This window comes from Trichoplax adhaerens, genomic scaffold, assembly GCF_000150275.1.
Source record: "Trichoplax adhaerens TRIADscaffold_4 genomic scaffold, whole genome shotgun sequence".
In the NCBI taxonomy this organism is placed as follows: Eukaryota; Metazoa; Placozoa; class Uniplacotomia; order Trichoplacea; family Trichoplacidae; genus Trichoplax; species Trichoplax adhaerens.
The window spans coordinates 5,800,194-5,820,070 of NW_002060946.1; the positions used below are offsets into that span (position 1 = coordinate 5,800,194).

At 33.4% G+C, this 19,877-nt stretch overlaps 3 protein-coding genes across 3 annotated transcripts; 2 read left to right on the plus strand and 1 right to left on the minus strand.

Annotated features, from left to right (window-relative positions):
- Window positions 1-10,308: 10,308 nt before the first annotated feature.
- TRIADDRAFT_9478 (uncharacterized protein) lies at window positions 10,309-10,497 on the plus strand (the record flags this gene model as incomplete). Its single annotated transcript, XM_002111591.1, has 1 exon — window positions 10,309-10,497. A coding segment is annotated over one exon (189 nt), but the record flags the coding sequence as incomplete, so codon positions are not given.
- Window positions 10,498-12,940: 2,443 nt separating this feature from the next.
- Window positions 12,941-14,163, minus strand: TRIADDRAFT_63284 (expressed hypothetical protein; the record flags this gene model as incomplete). The annotated part of the gene is made up of 6 exons (XM_002112098.1): window positions 12,941-12,976; window positions 13,133-13,203; window positions 13,345-13,414; window positions 13,497-13,640; window positions 13,771-13,838; window positions 14,043-14,163. 6 exons carry the CDS (start codon window positions 14,161-14,163, stop codon window positions 12,941-12,943), a joined length of 510 nt encoding a protein of 169 aa, XP_002112134.1.
- Window positions 14,164-17,041: 2,878 nt separating this feature from the next.
- On the plus strand, window positions 17,042-19,734 carry TRIADDRAFT_23924 (uncharacterized protein; the record flags this gene model as incomplete). Its single annotated transcript, XM_002111592.1, has 9 exons — window positions 17,042-17,154; window positions 17,847-17,974; window positions 18,284-18,330; window positions 18,452-18,600; window positions 18,721-18,853; window positions 18,970-19,015; window positions 19,122-19,306; window positions 19,415-19,523; window positions 19,601-19,734. 9 exons carry the CDS (start codon window positions 17,042-17,044, stop codon window positions 19,732-19,734), a joined length of 1,044 nt encoding a protein of 347 aa, XP_002111628.1.
- Window positions 19,735-19,877: the final 143 nt, after the last annotated feature.

A 19,877-nucleotide genomic window follows, 5' to 3' on the forward strand; every position in this document is an offset into this window, starting at 1 on the left:
TATTCATGCTGTCGGCATGCTTTGCTTTGCTTGGTAAGTATCTGAGACTAAATAACCGATATGCCAATCTTTACTCTATCGTTTTCGTCGTAGCTAATGCTAAACTCTTTGTAATTAGTACACTTTAAAATTGAGTTTTGCTACGGTAATTAATTTAGAAATGCTAACAGTTCAGGATATATTTTTAGAGTGGCCATTAATAGATCTAAATTATCGAAGTAAAACAGGAAAGTTTGCATTAATTCAGTAGATTGAAGATTACAAGTATTTTCACTCTTTCTATTTACAAGTCTACTATATTAAATGGAATGGATCAGGATACCTCTGTATGATAGCAAAATGATTACTTAATAACTTAGGATACGAATAGTTACATTCGTGCATTGCGATAGAAATTTAGTAATAACGTGATGAAAATTAAAAATTTGTCGCAAATTATAAATTCTATTTAAAAAATTAAACGAGATGAGTAACCAATTGTATCATTTAATTTTTTTAGATTTTAGATAGTATTTGCAGAACAGCAAACTAGCAAGATCATAACAAAAAGATGATCCATTAACTGTGGCATGATATAATACAGATAACTAAATAGGCCAATGAACAGAAATATCAAATTTAAGATTCGTAAAATGTAGCACCATCCAGCTTAATTTATTGTCGATTACTGTATGCTTAATTATATGACGTACGGCAGGCTTTGTGTTCTTTAAACTGTCCTAATAATATTTACAAGTCTATACGTGATGTGGAAGATTCCATATCTCGTAATATTCCTTAGTGTAAAATTACTATGGTAAAATTAATTATTGACGAATTCTACTGGATCTTATACTTTAGGGTCATAATAACTAGTAGAAATATAACAATTTTAATATGAAAAACTAAATGCTAACAGATAGATCATGGTTACCAGTTAACATGACGATAATATAGTTGGAGTGGAATAGAATATTGCAACAAATTTTTAAAAAACTAACTTTCAGTGTGATATCTGATTGTTTGCCAATTTTATTAGACGTGCTGTATGTGAATAAATAATAATCTCTAAATATTGGCCTAAGATATAATATTGAAGTTTAAGGTGTATTGGACTATCTTTACTAGTATGTAACAAGATGTTAAACCTAGCATTTAGTTAACGTAAATCAGTTGACTTTTCTTAGGCGGCACATGCCATACCCAAGGAAATCTCTACTCCAATTGTAAATTGTATATGTATTCTTGAAAATAATAAATTAACTATATTGAATTGTTATCATAATGGCGATTGAATTATTTTTGATACAATGCACGGAAAATCTGTTTAATATTTAACTACGTCAGCAATAGACATGAAATTGTTAATTTGATTAAATTATCTTTGCAGTAATATATTTAGAAATCAAGGAATCGATTGCCTTTGTTTTCGAAATGTAGGAATATCACGTAATTTTATCTTATCCTATTAATAGCAATGGTATTTCTCAGTAAGATAATATTGAGGCTATTTCTTTCATAACCAATACCTACACCATTATAAATGAATTGCAAGTGGTGAATTTTATAGTTGATGGAATTGATTTCATAGGATAATACAAGTTGTTAGTGTACTGTAGATTACTCTTCGCTCAATTTTATTTCGTGATAGAAAGAATCAATCAAAATTGTGGCTTAATCATGATTTAATTAAACTTTTAGCCACTCTATTGTAAAATTGTCGCCAACTCGTATTTTGTCATCGCAAAAGTATGTAAAAACTATCCTTGATTTTAGTTAATTGTAACGTCCAGTCTTTCTTATAGTATTTTATTCATTGAAGCTTATCATTAAAAAATCTATAGCTCAATAAATGAAAAAAGTTGAGCTCTTGAAAATCACTAGAATTCCCTTTTTATTATCATGCATTTATATAAAATTTTTGTCTTAATAGCATTTTAAGTCAAACATTTACCCTTGAGCAATATTCGCAAATCTATAGTAAATGACCTAATTTTAACATAGTCTTAATATCATTTGCAAAATATCCGTAAGAGTCAAGGTGACTCTTCAAGCTAACAAATATTATCAACTTCAATAGTACTAATTTATTTACAAATTTCTGATATTGTCCATTTTCAGGCTGCGGCGCTAAATGATGCACATGTAGATATTACTCTTTGATGGCATCGATGGTATGATAGTAATACCGACGGGAAATTAGTTATACTACATATAATATGTAAGAAAGATATTAACGTTCTTCCCTTAGTTTTAATGCAGCTCTTGGGCGGTAAAACTATACTTACGCAAATAATAATCATAATGAATATTTTAAAATCAATATCAACGCATTGCACGCATCCATACCAATGTAAATAAAAGTTCAGATGGTCACACAATTACATCAAAGGAGGAGCAAACTTGAAGCAGTGGCTCAAAAATCAAATATTTACGGTGAAATTAAAATCTCCGTATTGCATTATATCTAATGATTGACATTGAACTTCGCATCCTTGAAATGACCGTTATACACAATTGAAGAGTTGCGACCATAGTCTTACCAGATTACAGTATACCGGCTAAATGTAATATTTTACTTTCTCTGACATTAATGCTTAAGATGGAGCTGCTAGAGAGGATACAAATTGAACAGTGAGCCCTATGAGTTGTATATCGTGAATTTGACCTAGTTGTCTGATTATGACATTTACAATGTGCTCATCTTTAATGTTAGAGCTTTATTTATTTACTTAATGATATAATGATTAAAAATGAATATAGAAAAGATTTAATATGCCCTATAGTTGAGCACAGCTGCACAATACAACATAATAGTAGAGTTAGCAATGCACCGGTAGCATATTTTCCTTTTAAATATCACAGTTTTATATTTGATTACTTTAAGGGTAAAATAGGAATGCATAAGCAATTTCGTACTAGGTATTGAATATCTTGATTCTAGTTGCAAACATTACCTGACTTTATTTGTCTGCAATAGGGATCAAGACAAATCTTATCATTGAGTAAGCGGCACTTTCACCACATATCCGTGCGCTTCTGTAGTACTTATTAATTCGACCATCAGGTTACTTGGTTATTCATTGCTATATTACTACGTCAATTCACACACTTTTTTATGATATTATTTTAACGGAAAGAATTACCAAATGAATGAATGAAATATGTATCTTTTACGTAATATCTATCACCGATTACTACTATGACAAGTTTTGTATGCTATTTTATCCTTTTGGAAAAATATATTTCATATCAGGTACTTTCATTAATTGATCACAGCTGATCTAAGTGTACCTATACTCGTGCAAGAAGGATGAAGTTCATGTTCTCTCATACTTGAGCTCGTTGCGTTTTCTATCTAGAAGGCTTCGTTACATAGCTTAAGAGTAACTTACAACCTTTACACTAAGTAAATCTTCATGATATTTTGCATATTAAAAGTAGCGTTAGCATAAAATGTTAAATTTTCATATTGTTAAGATGCAATTTTATTTCATACATGATTCATTGGATATTCATATCAAGTCCACACGATTGATTTCTTATATTACCTCGCTAATTACAATGCTTTATAGTTAGGCTGTAATGACTTATATAGAGAATAAATGGCGCAGTATTAGTCACTGTACTTGCTAAGTAGTTCAAACCTACCCGTATAGAATGAGCATTAGCAGTTTTTAAATATTTATTTAGTACGGGAACAGCTACTAGGTAGGTATATGAATATAGTTAGTACGCTTATATTTTGGCTATTGTTTACTACTGTAAATTACGTAATACGAATGACACAAATATTTCGCATCTGATGTTTACTCCGATAAACTTTTCACGTTCTAAATGTTATACCTATTAAGTGACCTTAGTCAGGATATTGCAAAATCACATTCGAAATTTAAATATGACTGTGAGATAGCCTCTTGCATATATAACGAATGATTTAGTGCACGTTGGCGTACTTAATGTTTGCGTGGTACATAATCTACGGCTTGATTAGATATCAATACCGATGTCAATGGACATGAGTATATAGGATCCACTATTTAGGTTTTCTGTATAATTCTGGATGACTTTGGATGCAGTACATATTTCATAAGCTTTTATTTTTCTCTACTGCTACCAACAGCTATCAAAAATTTCAAAATTTATCAAAATATAAATAGAGAATGCTTCTTTAATTATTAGAGCTAATAATTTTATTATGTTATTAAAATCAGTTAGAGTCATAAATCAGCTATGAACCGAGAGTAAGAGTGCAATAACTGCAAATAAAATTATAACCATAAGAGTATATTTTGACAATTTCTACGATGATCCACAATTTATAGCAAGAATTTACAATTAATTAGCTGTGCTTATTTACCTACTGATTGAACGAACTATAGTATAACTGTAACACATAACTAGCATAATTAGCTAAAATCATTACATTAACTTATATTGTACATTTGGAATAACTGTGATAACGTACATAACTTGAACATTTTGAATTATGATTTTCATCATCTAGATCTCTAAAGCAATATATTATTGTCACGGTACTTCGTACCGTGAAGAAATAGCTATCTAAATTTGGTTAATATAATATAGTGATAATATATTACAACTAGTTACGTATAATAGGAATTACTCTAATTATAAATGTGTTACAGTAAATTTAATGCTGTGCTGCAATGTGCTCTGAAATGATTCTGTGAATGGACATATTGTAGCCCGACTGCGAAAAATTAGTTAGTAGATGTTCTCACCAAGTATTTTTATAAGATGACTCGTGAATGTTAGCTGCAGTAGTAGGGTATATAAGCCGTCAGACTGTTGAATAAAATGGTTCTCAATTGTCTAGTTGAGTTTAACGTAGAATCAAAGGCGTCTAAATTCTTGTGAGGTAGTTAAGGGATACTGAATCCCGGAGACTATAGTAATTTGGAGATTTGTTTTACGTTATCCTTGTCACGAAGCTGGTTTGTGACAATTATATGTTCTTTAAACCTTCCTGCCCTTCAAAACTCTGGTTCAATACTTTTAAGTTCCTTGCAGTATCAATGTATAGTATATGCGAGGCAAATTACAGTGGCAGTAAGAAGTCACAGTAGTCATATTTATTACAGTATATTGTGCCAGCTTAGTGTATTAAATTTGCTCTCTTGATGTCAATAATTTTATAAGCGTTGCATTATCGGATTGCCAGTCATTTTTATCTTATTCAGGGCCAATGGTTATATTTTTAATTTTAAATTGCATTTATAAGTGTATAGCGATAGCTGGATCTTGTCTTTATTGCACTACATATTTGATAAAGTAAAAAATTTATGTGCTTGATTTGCAAAATTAAATTTGTTTGTCATAGCTTACGATATGAGTAAATAAATACCAATGTATCGCGGACACGTATGAAATACGCACAAATCAATTCTTAAAACTTTTTTAATAACAATCCGTTCTAATTAGACGTCATACCCTAAAAATTGAAGATGAACGATATATAATAACGTCGACTAGTTCTTTGATAGTATTTATGGAGGCCTTGATGTAGGTGTAAATCCAAAATGATTAGATTTTAATTGCTGTAAGTCACATCATGTTATTCACCAAATATTCATGATAATAAAATTTGTCGCCGAATTGTGTCAACTATGTATTAGAAGTAATTATTAATAGAGATAGAGTGATATTAGCTGGCTGTTGACTTCAAAAATACCGAAATTATAACTAGACAGTACTGATAGAATTAATTTAGTTACTTTAAAATTAAAATGATACGTTAATTAATTTATTATTGTTGAAGATATTGCATTGAAGTGCGTGATTTCATGTTAATTTGATCAAGCTATGACTTAGTATTATTTTTATAGGAAATATATAGCAGTAATACTGTATAACACGTGCTTTTGCAAGAAATTCTTGCATTGATTAGTGAGCATTAGATTCGTATACTACTAGATAAACAAGTTAATGCTGTTGATCTTTATCGGATCATGACGATGACAAAACAAGGGTTTTGAGATCAGAGTGAGAACAATCGAAGTAGGAAACATAAACGGATTGCATATTGATATCTAGACTAACGATAATATTAATACAACGAAAAATAATTTACTTAGGATCCGGCGATTATGTCAATGTTCAATTATTTAGATAAAAGATGACGCTGCTAATCATTCTTGATTATCGCATAAATAATGAAATTGCTTAATGTTAACTCCTTATCGCCTTTACATCTTGTTACTACATCAAACTGAAATGTTGCCGTTATAATTTTATTTAATAGTAGAACAGTAATGTCTTACATGTAATCGTTACGAATGCTTGCAAACTAATTATAGCTATAGTATCATCTTCAGGGTAGGTACACCCAGTTTGATGGCGTTGGAGGCAGCCTATTCTGTGTGTGTGTGTGTGAATATAGTAGAAATAGCTCGCTATTAGCTGATATTTAGCTTGCATTTGGATATAATTCTGTATAACATCGGCCTATAACAATTCTTTTTTCTTATGATATAAAATGAAACTAAGTTATCGTTTAATACGTTTGCATTTATAGCTTTTATTTAAAGCCGATAATATAATTTAATGTCAACTTTTAGAAATAACTTCACCTAAATTCATTGTAAAACTATATGAAGTAAGGAGCACGGTATTATAATAAAGGCGCCATCTAAATATGACAAGTAGAGAACTTGGTATAAATAGCATCCGCCTTATAGCATGGAATTTGTTCTCTAACAGATCCCACATGGCTGAATGCATCGATAGTAATAATGATATAATTTTTGTGTACACGTACTGTAATATATATTAATTGGCATAGCAAATACGCGTATAGTATAGTCCCCTAAAATACTGTATGTAGAATACCACTAATTTTACTATATTTTATATTGTACTTTACATCGACGTTGTATAATTCGTAACTAGAAAAAAGGCTTTTTTTATATTCCAACATCTCTTTTATCTGCTCCAATGTACCCGCTACCCCTGGTGAAATTATGATTCGTCTCTATCAAGCCATGATAATATAATGAATCAAGGAAAATAATGAATTTTAAAGAGGTTTACTTGAAAGTAGTAAAGTATGCAAATATATATCAGCTAGTTGTTGCTTGGCTATTAACCTATTGAATACAATTTCTAAACACCATGCAATTTTTTGATTGCTTCCCGTCATCCATAGCACAAATAACTTTATCGACTAATGAATTAGATGCAGGTTATTACCATCTATCAATCACTTATGTAGATGAGAATAAATTAGGTAAATTCAATTACATAAGCAACAGATGGCAAGACAATACCTGATTTTCGCGTTAACAAGGCACCCACGGGAGTAGCTGCTTGATTTCATAATGTAGATGAATAGAGTAGAGTTTGGATTGATGAATAATTTATCTACATGGTTCTAGTTCTTCTTTAACTTTATTGATAATGGATTAGAGATGAATTAGGACATAAAAATAGAAGGATTGAGCCTTTAACTGGCATGATTTCTATAAGCGAGTATTTTGCCCTGTCCAGGCTTCCCAAGATCATCAATAAGTGACACGTTTTCTTCTAATCAAACATTTACTAGCCTCACTTTATATCGGTCCATGGCATTACTAGATTACTTTAGGAGTCAAATTTTCTCAGTTCGATTAATAATATGAGGATCATAGATAGAGAAAAGTGGCATTCATTTCTCTTTTAATGGCTTTGGCTGTTCAGTATATGTATTGCAACTGCCGATATTGTAGAGTTCATCATTCTTACAGAAATAGTTCAATCTTTTTCGCTTTGATAGGTGCTAAGAATTATATCGACTTGATTAGCAAAGTAGTTAGAAATTTTTTATTTATTGTAGAGTTGATTCTACTGGTGCAATCGTTCGCTACTTTTATAGTACTTGTATAAGTACGAAGACGCATAATAAAATGAGTTTAAAGTTTATGTTAACTAGCAATCATGCAAACGATCACAGCTATGACTAAGATTTATTGCGTGTGACTACTAAAATGCCAAAATCTTCCCCTTTTTCTCATTCCTTGTGCAATTAACTTACTATTGTAGCTAGTAATCAATCTATTGTCTAAGGAATAAAAATGCAATTAACGTGACATTGATATAAAATAAAATAGGTGGATATTATGATCATACTTATTTACTTATCGCTAGTTGAAAGTATAATAAAAATTCTTCTTTCCTCCCTTTTTCATATTGACTTTCATCGTCATCTTCATAACAATACTATAACTACCACACTGTATATTAATGACTAAGTAATGATATCATCTCTGGCTGAAGTTATTTACTTTTAAGGTTAATAGTAAATTTTGTTAGGTAATGATGGATAGAACCTGCTAGACAACTACTAGATTGTTCTATTTTCAGAGCTACAAGTTGTCGATATCAAAGTAATAACATGAATGGCTACATATCGTCATCGTATTGATAGTTGGGATAGTATCACCTCTACTGTTTTAATTTATAATGCAAGATATCAACTAAAATAGATACAAGGGCAAGCATGATGATTCGATATTAAAATCATACCGTAATAACTAGTTTTCCTGAATATTATCTGATGTAATGTTATTGAAGCTTTTCTAATGCTTGCTGTTGTCGCCTAGATGGCAAATACAATCATTGCTAAGATCATTCAGTACGACAGCTTTAGTTCCATTCGGTAATTAACATTTAGATAGAAGTCTATTCTTACAAAATATACGATATCGGGCTAGTTTATCCTAATATCATGGATTTGGGGTCATTAAAGCTAACTGCTATAGCAAGGATATCGTAGTAGTTCTAGGCTATCACCGGCAGATAATATAGTTTAATTTTGTCATTTAATTATACCCCCCTCATAAACAATAGCATTAACAGCTGAATCTCTGCTGTTTTAGATGACTAAATTGCATTATATTTCCTTTTATGACATAAATAGTGAAGGAGTAGAATACCAAATGGGCATACAACATTAACTTGATAGCCTTGAAAGTGATCATTTTGATAGTGGTTATTCTAACTTTACCGTCAATTTCAGGATAGGACACAGGGGATGATTATTTCGGTGTACAAATAGACATTATTTTGTTGCCTATTAGATGATGTGGATCCACATCGGGTTGATAATAATTTAGACAAGTTCTACGCAAGTGATACCCTTACCCAATCTGTTATTAACTTGCAGTTATCTAACACTAATGTATTATAATCAAAGTGAAATAAGGCTTTACTCCTGAATGACTTGAAAAAAACAAAAGTGGTAATCCTATTTCTAGTTTTGACATGATTATGCGGCCTATTAAGAAGGGAAGGTATTGGAGTTTTATTTAGATAGAACAAGAATGATGGCTGTCTTCCAATTTCAATGAAAAGTATAGACGCTACCTGTTTGTAATTGTCATCATTGGCATATATTGCACATATTCAATATTTTCGATTTTTTTCTTCCTATAGCGCCGTTTTGATTCATTGTAACAGCTGACTTGATTGCGCAAATAATGGCCATATGTTTAACGCGGCAAGACAGCTCCATTGATTGGTCTGGCTTTTGATTTCATTACTCACTGTGGTTATAAAAAATTCAACTAATTTCTTCTGTCTTCGACTTGATTATTATGTAGACACCCTTTTTCTCAGTTTTTGCTTAGAATAGCGCTTTCTTACAAGTACAGACGAACAAAGAATAAGCATACTCTATCTTTCATAGCCACAGGAATTTTGTGCGCCAAATCAAACCGGTAGCAAATCAAATTTTTTTGACGTTGGTAAAGGTTGAAATAATTATTAATCGACGGTTTTATTCCTCCAACAGAAATTTTAATCTTCTTTATTTCAAATCTTACTTTAATTTTTTTTCTACTCTGAAAATTAAACCACTTCTTTCGCCAATATATTAAATTCCTACTTTACCGTTTCTGTCTTTTTCCTGATATCGTATCCTATGCAATTCATGTTAATAAACTGTACAGATAGTATTGACGACTAGGGAGAAAGAGAGAGAGAAAGCGAGTGAGGAAAAAAATTATTTAAGAAAGAGAAAACAAATTAATCGGTATGAGTCAGGAAAATTCATTAATAAACGGAGAAAATTTTACTGAAGTGGATTATTTAAATGGTGAGGATAACGATGACGATAAACAAAATAACTACAAATTGAGATCGCGCGGCCATGAAGGTAAAAGAAAAACTGATTTACAAGAAGACAGATTAAGTGATATTAGTGATAAAGAAATGGAAGAAGGATTGCCAACAACAACTTCAACGGCAACAGCCAATAATGGTAGTAACGATGGCGGTAGTAATGGTAAAAGTAGAGGGAAGAAAAAAGCAGCATCGTCGCGCTCGCGTGCTCGTCGACTATTAATTAATGAACGGGAACGACAGAGAATGCATAGTTTAAACGCTGCTTTGGATCGTCTAAGATCTGTTGTACCACACTATCCTAGTGATCGCAAGTTATCCAAAATTGAAACGTTATTATTAGCTCAAAATTATATTGTAGCGCTAACAGAAGCGCTTAATTCTGTTCGTGGTCCTCAACTTGATCAACAACAACATCAACAACAAGCGCAACAAGCACAGCAGCAGCCACATCCGTCGCAAGCACAACATCACTATTCCCAACAACATCCAAATCAGAGTGATCATATCGCTTTATCGTCAGGTTTAATGATGCAAGGGAATCCACCGCATTCTATGGCTGTTGTCGCTCCAACCTCGACTTTATCCTCATCATCATCATCAGCAACAACAACAACAATCGATTGCTCATGGCCTCAATTTAGCCGATAACTATAATCAAAGTCCAATTATACATACAAGCACTAGCATGCATAACGCCGTCGCCAAAGGCAATAATCAAGTTGTGCAAGGATCAGCTGGACTACAGCCGATGTCTAATCAATTAATAAGCCATTCTACAAATGAATTAGTCACAACCGCATCCAACAATAATGATATCACCTCGGCGCAATGCCATTTACAATCCAATACTGTGGAAAATGAACTATGCTTTAATAACGATGATTTATCACAGTTGCTTAATGTCTAAATTTGATTGGTACTCATGTTGTCATCTTCAATTTTATACGACGCTATAGTATGGTAATTATGGGAGTGGACAGTGTACTTTGTAATCGTAAAAATGTTGTGGCAATGCAATCCAGGTTCTTGATACCTCTATGAATATTTTAATTTTACCAATACTCTATCGACCTTAGTGTTTAGCTTAATACAATTATTCATAATTATAATATCATGGCCAGGCTATGGTATGTTCTATAGTACATGTTAGTATTTTATGGTAATATTTTCCTGATGCGGAAATAGATATACTATAGTAGTTCAATAGAAGCTCTTCGACATTGCCATATCTTACAAATAATATCGACAGTCGAGCTCGTAGTATTATACATGTGTTTCATACCTTTGTCGCTTGGAAACGATATGAAGGGAAAGTATTATCTATTCTCATGGAAATAGACAGCTGATTGTATTTTGCATGATTATTTATTTCCTTCTATGCAAGTACAATTTTTTTAACGATTCTTACTTCAGTTATACTTCATCGTTCTGTCAACTATGCTTCAATTCATTTTTTTGTATTCAAATCTCGTCGACCACAAGTACGTCGAAGTAATCGTTTTATAAAATGGCGGCATTCTACCAAATTTTCTTCTTTTTGGCTAGAATAAGTGCAGTAATGTTGCTGTGTGTTGTATCGCCATTTTTTTGTTTTTAGCCTATCAAATCTAGGAATTGATTTCTTCTCTTCCATGGTTGACGTCATAATTATATTATTGGAATGGTCTGTATCGTTTTGTAGCGGAGCTATTAATTTGTACACAATTTTGGCTGATCCAATTTCAGCAACTTTCTCTGTTATAAAATACTGGTATGTCAGTTAACATACTACGTATACTACGTTTTCATATTATTGTAAATGTTTAGCTTGACCTAGCTCGGTGCTACGAATGTAGAGATCACTGTCTACGCGTTTTATTGGAACTTAATTAAGCTTAGTGTTTGTCCTTATCATTCAGTTGTGATTTCTTAATGGTTTAGTATATCATCACAATTAAGTGTTGGATCTTCTCATTTTTTGTTGATTATACTTGTATAACCTCGCTTTTACTGTAATATTTGATAGTATCTGTGCACCGTGCTAGAGTTTTTATACAGTAGCAAATCAATTTCAACATAGTTCAGTAAAGGTTCTTATGAATCAGACAGGCTTTGTGCTTGAATACTTGTATTTGGATATGCTTTTACTTGAATAAACAGTCCAAATTTATGGTGTTGCTAAATGAGTAATTTGCAGGCTAACAATTTTGAAATTCAATGACGGAAGGTACTACGTATGCAATTGATGATATATTGCTGTATCCATTATACAATATCATTTACCTAATTACTCTGACGACCATATTAGTTCTATAGTGACGGCACGCTATCTAAGATACTGCAGGATTACATCTACTACCAATTGTCTACAAACATTGAGTATTAACATAACGGATTAGTGCTAAGTAACTAGCATGTAGTCAGCAATGATTTGATACGTTTACTAACAACGACAAGAACGTTCTTTAAACCATGCAAAAGGAAAATTGTCCTTCAACGAACATTTCAATACATTCGATACATAAAAGTATCTATCTACCCGTGTAACTATTCATTCGCATGGCACACTGTATAAGATAATATTAAGGTGAATAAAAGATTAATCTTCTGATAGTAAATTACAATTATTGGTATTTGGAATAGTATCTAAAGCTCAGTAAAAACAATTATTGTTCCTCGAAAAATATTGGTAAGAGTCATTCATGTATGTCCTGGTAACGATATGATATAATTTACTATTTAAATATATGACCTTTATATCAAATGACTCCCAATTTCTTGTAAGAATCTTACATACAAGGGAACTGTGCATAAAGGTTAGTAATGGTGGTCTTTCACTCAGTAGGCTGCAGAAATTAATTTATTTTTCTTCGCACCATTCGTTTTCTTTCCTGACCTGTTGATTGAAGTAAATTATGCATAATAACTTAGAAAAATTGCAATGCAAAGACAAATGCATCTATTTAATCTGTTTATACATAATTGACTACAAAAGAAGTGTAAAATTCCTCAGATGATGTGATTAACAACAAGAACTGAAATTCGCTATTACTTGAGCCTCTTCTTCTGGAGTAAAGTCGTTTTTGATATTGAACGTTCTTCTGATTTCTTCTGGCGTTTTACCTGATATCATTATTTTCAATCGTAAATGCAGAATATCATTAATTTTATAGATATATATTGTTATTATTATTACTAATCTTATAGGTTGTCAGAAATAAGACATTATATCTTTATCGTTAAGAGCATATTTATGAATCATACCTTTAATCATGTTAGCTACGGTTTTACAAGCAGAATCTAAAAGCCCCTTGATATCTAGGTAATTAGCCGCCTGATATTTGGTAAGAATAGGGATATTGTCAAATACACGTTACGCTAAATAAAGTTAATTTATGGTTCAATTTTCTGCGCACCAGTATAATCTCAAAGAGAGTGCCTTGATCCACTTTCAAGAATTCTTGATCCCACGGATCGATATCATCGGTCCTTTTTTCCCTAATATCGTCATCATCGGGTGGTGGTGGATCGTCCTTATGATGTTCTGCCCATTTAACAACCTACGAAAGAATACGAAAACACTGAGTATGTGTCGCCGTTGCTACTATTGCACATCAATCACAAGTAGTATTCTTTAAGGAAGCTATTTGCGCATAAAACGCTCGGAGTTATAATGACGAGATTGCTTACCAATTCCAAGATGGCATTGTTCACATTTTGCAAGGGGACAGCTTCATTTACTTCTCCAACTCCTAAATCTGTTCGAGTTGAAAGTAATGTTAGGAACGGGGATGATATTCTTTGAAATGGCCAATGATATTACAGTAGTTCAATACTTGGACGGATCATTTATCTATGTCTACGTGTACAATTATGTAACTCTATTTTCAACATTAAATCTACTAGCAATATAGCATCAGCACAACTATCACAGTACTTGATATCTTTTCATGCACGCTTACCTTCCAGCATAGTTTTTATTGTTGCCGACATTTTGGCTACTTTAATATCCACTTTGTGCTCGAAGCCATCGCTACTTCTTAAAATTATGATATCCTTGGAATCGTTACCTTTATTGTCCATGTTTGCTGTAAAGTTTTATTTTCATAGAATAGAATGTAAGTCAGTTGAAATGATTTTAACATACTGTAGCAATGGAAGGATTAAGGGCATTTAATTTATCGTTATCTCTGTCATGCAAGTCTCCACGTGGGAACGTCGATCGATTAAAGTTACTCTAATTGAACCTACTATACAGATAGTCTCGAACTGGGTGTTATTGCAATGGAATTTCAAAATAATTGACACAATTTACAACATATTACCTTTTTAACTACGAAATATTGAAAGAGTCAGACGCTTGATACTGCACTAACTAACGTTTGATTGTCTGACTAGGCTTCAAATAAAAATGGATCAACATACGAAGCAGCACGGCACTGCAAACTCGCAACCGTTCCGGTCCGATTGGGAAAATATCTTCAATGCGTAAAGGTATGCAGAAGTAGGACTCGCCAAAGTAACCTTCCAGTCAAAATGGATAACCAATCAATAACTAATTATAAGGCAATCACAGTACGACCTAACCTAACTAAGTCCATTCAATTATAACGATTCTACGTAATCTGTTTACAAAAAAGTAGAAAGCAACTACTGTCGTTGGTTGTTGTTCAAAGAGTCGAATAGAAGCATGTTCAGCATTGAAATGGTCAACGTCATGCTTAGTAAGAATTTTAGACTACCTAAGAATACATAATTTGTATTTACGAAGTGATTTTCATAGCTCAACATTGAGTATGATTACCACTCCATTTTGAAATCATGGCAAAAATGCAGGATCCATTTGATGAGATTCCATCAAATATAGAGATGGAATAGACTAAGTTATTACAAGTGATGCCAATGTTATTTATTGTGGGAAGATTCCAATCATGCATTCCATGGCTGTAAACAATGTTCAGCGGTGAATTGAAACTACTGTATTTGATGGATTCAAATAGAAGATTCCTAGTGAGTGATATCAATGCATTGCCGTGTTCACTAGTTTATGGCGAATATAATTACATTAACAATTTGTTATCATTCTCCACTACCGTCCGACTTTCAATAAAGTCAAAGATTGCCAATCGCCCATGAAATTGAACAGTTCTGACAAGAAAAGGGCAAGTTGATGACTGATTGAGGGCGCTATTGTCAAGTTCCAATTCCACTCTAAACAGTCAACCCGTCCATGACAACATTGGATATCAATCCATTGAGAGTGGATGCGCCATGGGTACTCCTGTTGTCAAGATATGAAATGGGACTTGTATAACATGCAGTCGTTGCAAATTATAGCCTAATAAACGGGCGTTGAAGGAGTAAAGTCTGGACGTGTCAAACGGTAGCAACTAGCTGATTTGCTGAAACAAACTAAGGCATAAAAATAGTACACTGCGTCTAGCCATCATTTCTATTTGAAAGAGAATCTAGCGTCGTCGAGTAGAATAGTTTTGAAAGGTAGTTCAGTATGTTGTTTATGAAAAGCTTTGGCCTAATGGTGGTCGATCTATTCCTACCGTAGGCGAGTGGTATCTCTATTCTATCGGTAGAAGCATGAATATCGCATTTGCTATTCCTGCCCGTGCAACATGATGATCGTTCAAGTATCCAAGTCCGTCAAAAATCGATCGTCTATCTCAGCCATTGACGACGATTGAGATGGACAAAATTAGGCTACAAACACACCAATTTGCTACATCTTGACCATTATCATGACTAGTTAGAGTCCATCTTATAAAATAGATTGTATTTGTGTGGAGAAAAGACTATCCTAGCCAGCTTACCTTGTAAAATTGAGGACAAAACTCTACCAACCTCGACAAGATTTCCGTTGGCTTTCGGCAGTTTGGTTTTGTTTTCTAAGCAAGTTTTTCATCTCCAGGTGTAAGGATTTAATTAATCGACCGTACTACAGTACTTTGCTGGGCGCGTCAATAGTACTGTAACCTAGTGTAGCACAGTATGATACTGCGCTTGTGTTTGAGGTACTATGCTGTACTGTAGACTGGAGTAGAGTACAGGATGGTACAGTACAGAGTCTGCAAAAAGGATTGCTAGTACTGTACACTGTACAGTACAGTACTACATACATTAGGACTAGGACTGGACCAGATCGGACTGGGCCAGACCGAACTGGACGGTGCCGAGTCTACTGGTACCGTAGCAAAATTTGAAAATATCTCGACAGTTTTTATTCATATACTGTAGGTCAATTGGATTTCTTTTACTTCTAGCATGGTTTTACCATGAAATCTTGAATGACTTCCTCAATAGACGGTCATGTTTATACTATGGATGTTGTATGGCTATGCCATAGCAGTTAGAAATAAAATAGAGGGGTATCTCATCCCAGTTGAAACTTGGAAGAGAAAGGACTTTTCCCTCCTTAGACTCTTCCTTCCATCTCAATGTCTTCTTAGCATAGTCTAGTCAAGGTTTAGACTAGTCCAGATGTCCACACCGTCCAGACCTTGACAACGATGAAGATCTCCCTCCAACCGCAGCCTACAGTATATACTGTACAGTACGTACTGTCGACAAAAAGTACTGTACACTGTAAAGCAAAGCACTATTCAGTACTAATCCTGTGCACTCATACTGTACAGTACAGTACAGTACAGTACAGTACAGTACTGTACTGTACAGTACTGTACTGTACAGTACACAGGATTAGTACTGGATACTGTACAGCAGTACTTTACAGTGTACAGTGTACAGTGTACAGTACTTTACATCGCCTTGTGATGTTAACAGCCTCTTTCTCTTCAGTCCTTTCATGGAGTTCAGTATAGTATGACTAGTGTTGTCTACAGTATGAGTAGTAGACTACCGCACAGTACTGTACTGAAAATACATTTGGAGCAAAAGCGCAGCTGCAAGCAGTCCTGGAAACGTCGCAAATTTCAAGCCCATGGATGATATGGATCGACTGGAGGAGAACCCCAATGCCTTTCTCAGATCTAAACATATCAATTATTTTAAAAGGACCTTGAATGTACTACCACCAGAATGCGAAAAGTTGGATCCTACCCGGTATAGAACTAGCGTACAATAGATTCCATCAACGCCGTTGTTGTTTCTAAACTCGATCCCATCATGTCCATGGATCATAAATACCAGTATAGACAGTAATGAAAATGAATGAATTCATTATAATACAATCGCGATTCTTGCCCATAGGAATACAACTGTTATACAAATGGTACTTACCAGAGTGATTTGACAGACGATATGACTGTATACACGATAAATGCTTATTAGAAGATGCAATATAGATGTTGTTATAACTACTGCCAATGTTAGCTCAAGTGAATGCCGTACAACGTGAAAGGTAGTCAATACTGTACGTTGCACCACTACTTCTCAGTCATATGCAATAGGATAGTCGTATGGTAAGAAAGCTGCTTTTCTTTGCATGTCGCCAAGGCGAGAGTAGACTGGATCATCGAGATGATCATGGATTACTCAGTATGGAATCCATGGATCTGACAGTAGGATGATCAAGTATGGTAGTGAATAATAAATGATACCTTGCATCAAGTATGAATCTGCAATGATGATAGGATGCAAGATAGGCCTCATGATCACTTGTTATTTACAATACAAATAATACAGTACATGCCTATAGATGGAAATAGTCGCCCCAGTTTGATGCCCCAAAATCATTTCCTTTTATCCTCTGTTCATGAAATCAACTAATAGAACCTGTTTTTTGATGTTGACAGTCTAAGCTTGGTATTTTTTGCTCTCTCTGGACTGGACGTGTTGAACGCCATAGATACTATTTCACAATCACTTAAAGAGGATATTATTGAATGGATTTATAGTTTACAAGTTTCTCCCAATAGCAAAGGTTTGTATTTGTCTTTTACAATTGTCGTTGTCGTATAAAGTCATCAAATATATTTCAACATGAAAGATACTGTACGTCAGTAAACGGTTGATGTCGATGCATAGGACAAAAGGCACTAAGCCAATCATTTCAGTGGCAATCCAAACTTTGTATCCAAACTAGTACAATATTATGTAATATTAGAAAGCCTATTTCATACCTATGCAGCGAAGAAAGCCTACAAACTTTAAGTCTTAGTCGTAGTTTTTACATTAAATACTCCACTAGATCATCATTTTGACATTGGTTATTTTAATTTCTTATAAATAGGAAGCAATTTATTGCAATGTGGATTTAGGGGATCGACAGATATTCATGTGGATAACGTAAGTGAAGATTAATTAATGACATAATAGCACTCTTGCTCTATTCTTATCAACTCACTGCTACAATAACTCAAATCTCATGAACATCCCATAACGGCCAATTAATTGACAGATGGAGGATAATATGCCATTCTATAATGGTCATATAGCGATGACCTATGTCGCTTTAAATTGCTTACTTATTTTGGGGGATGATCTATCTAGAGTTAATAAAGATGGTATAGCGAGCGGATTAAAAGCCTTGCAGCTAGACAATGGCTGGTAAGATGATTGTGTTACCTTTCAATAAGATAATTTTTTAAATTATATAAAGCGTCAATTTATTTTATTGTCCAATTGTATCCAGTTATGCAATTAATGATGCCTTCGTAACATATATAGCTTTGCTGCTACCCTAAATGGCAGTGAAGACGATATGAGATTTATTTATTGTGCTTGCTGTGTATCGTACATGATTAACGATTGGAGAGGTGTTAATAAAGATAAAGCTGTTGGCTATATCTTATCGAGCATTGTAAGACAATCGTAATAACCGATAAAAATGACTTGTCTTTGAACGCATTACAGTATGTAGTGTTTGTTTTGCTTTATCGCTTGTTAATGCTACCTTTCATGATTTAATGTTATCAGACTTATGATGGAGGTATTAGTCAAGGTCCTGAATTGGAATCTCACGGTTAGATAATACTGTACTCGTGTTATTATTTGTATTCAAGTTGCTAGCCTTACTTACTACCAAGATTATCAATTCTTTTAATTTCGACAATTTTGACCCTATCTAGCTGGTTCTACATTTTGTGCTGTTGCATCTTTACAATTAATGGACTGTTTAGATACTTACTTAGCAGACAAGAAGAAGGAAATGTTAAAACGCTGGCTGGTCAATAGACAAATTAACGGATTTCAAGGCAGGCCTAACAAGTTACAAGATACATGCTATTCGTTTTGGGTTGGAGCAGCACTAAAGGTACATTATTTAGGTTGCTGCTTGATAATTTCTTTTCATAATTGAAAATAATTGATGATACTTATTCTATTTTGCGTTAGTTAATTGAACCACATCTTTATTGATCAGATTTTAGATGCATACGATTATATTGATTTTGAATGTCAACGGCAGTATCTATTATCCACTCAATCTCAATATACAGGAGGCTTCAGCAAATGGATAGATACACTTCCTGGTAAAGACAATAGACAATGTATTATTCTAGCGTACGTTGATATGCTATTGATTCTATCAATTTTATACGACTTCTAGATCCATTACATTCGTATTTTGGAATTTGTGGATTATCCTTAGCGCGCAATTTTGATCTATTAGAAATTCATCCCGCTCTCAACATTACAATACGGGCTTACCAGCATCTACGAATGATATTGGATTCTAGCTAAAGATTGCAAATTTCATGGCCAGATTTTAAAATGAGACATTCAAGATTGTACATAACACTGGCGCACGTTACTGATAATTTATGTATTCTTTTATTGTTCGGATTAACTGTTGGTTTGTTTTCAGAAAAAAGAACTTATCTTAC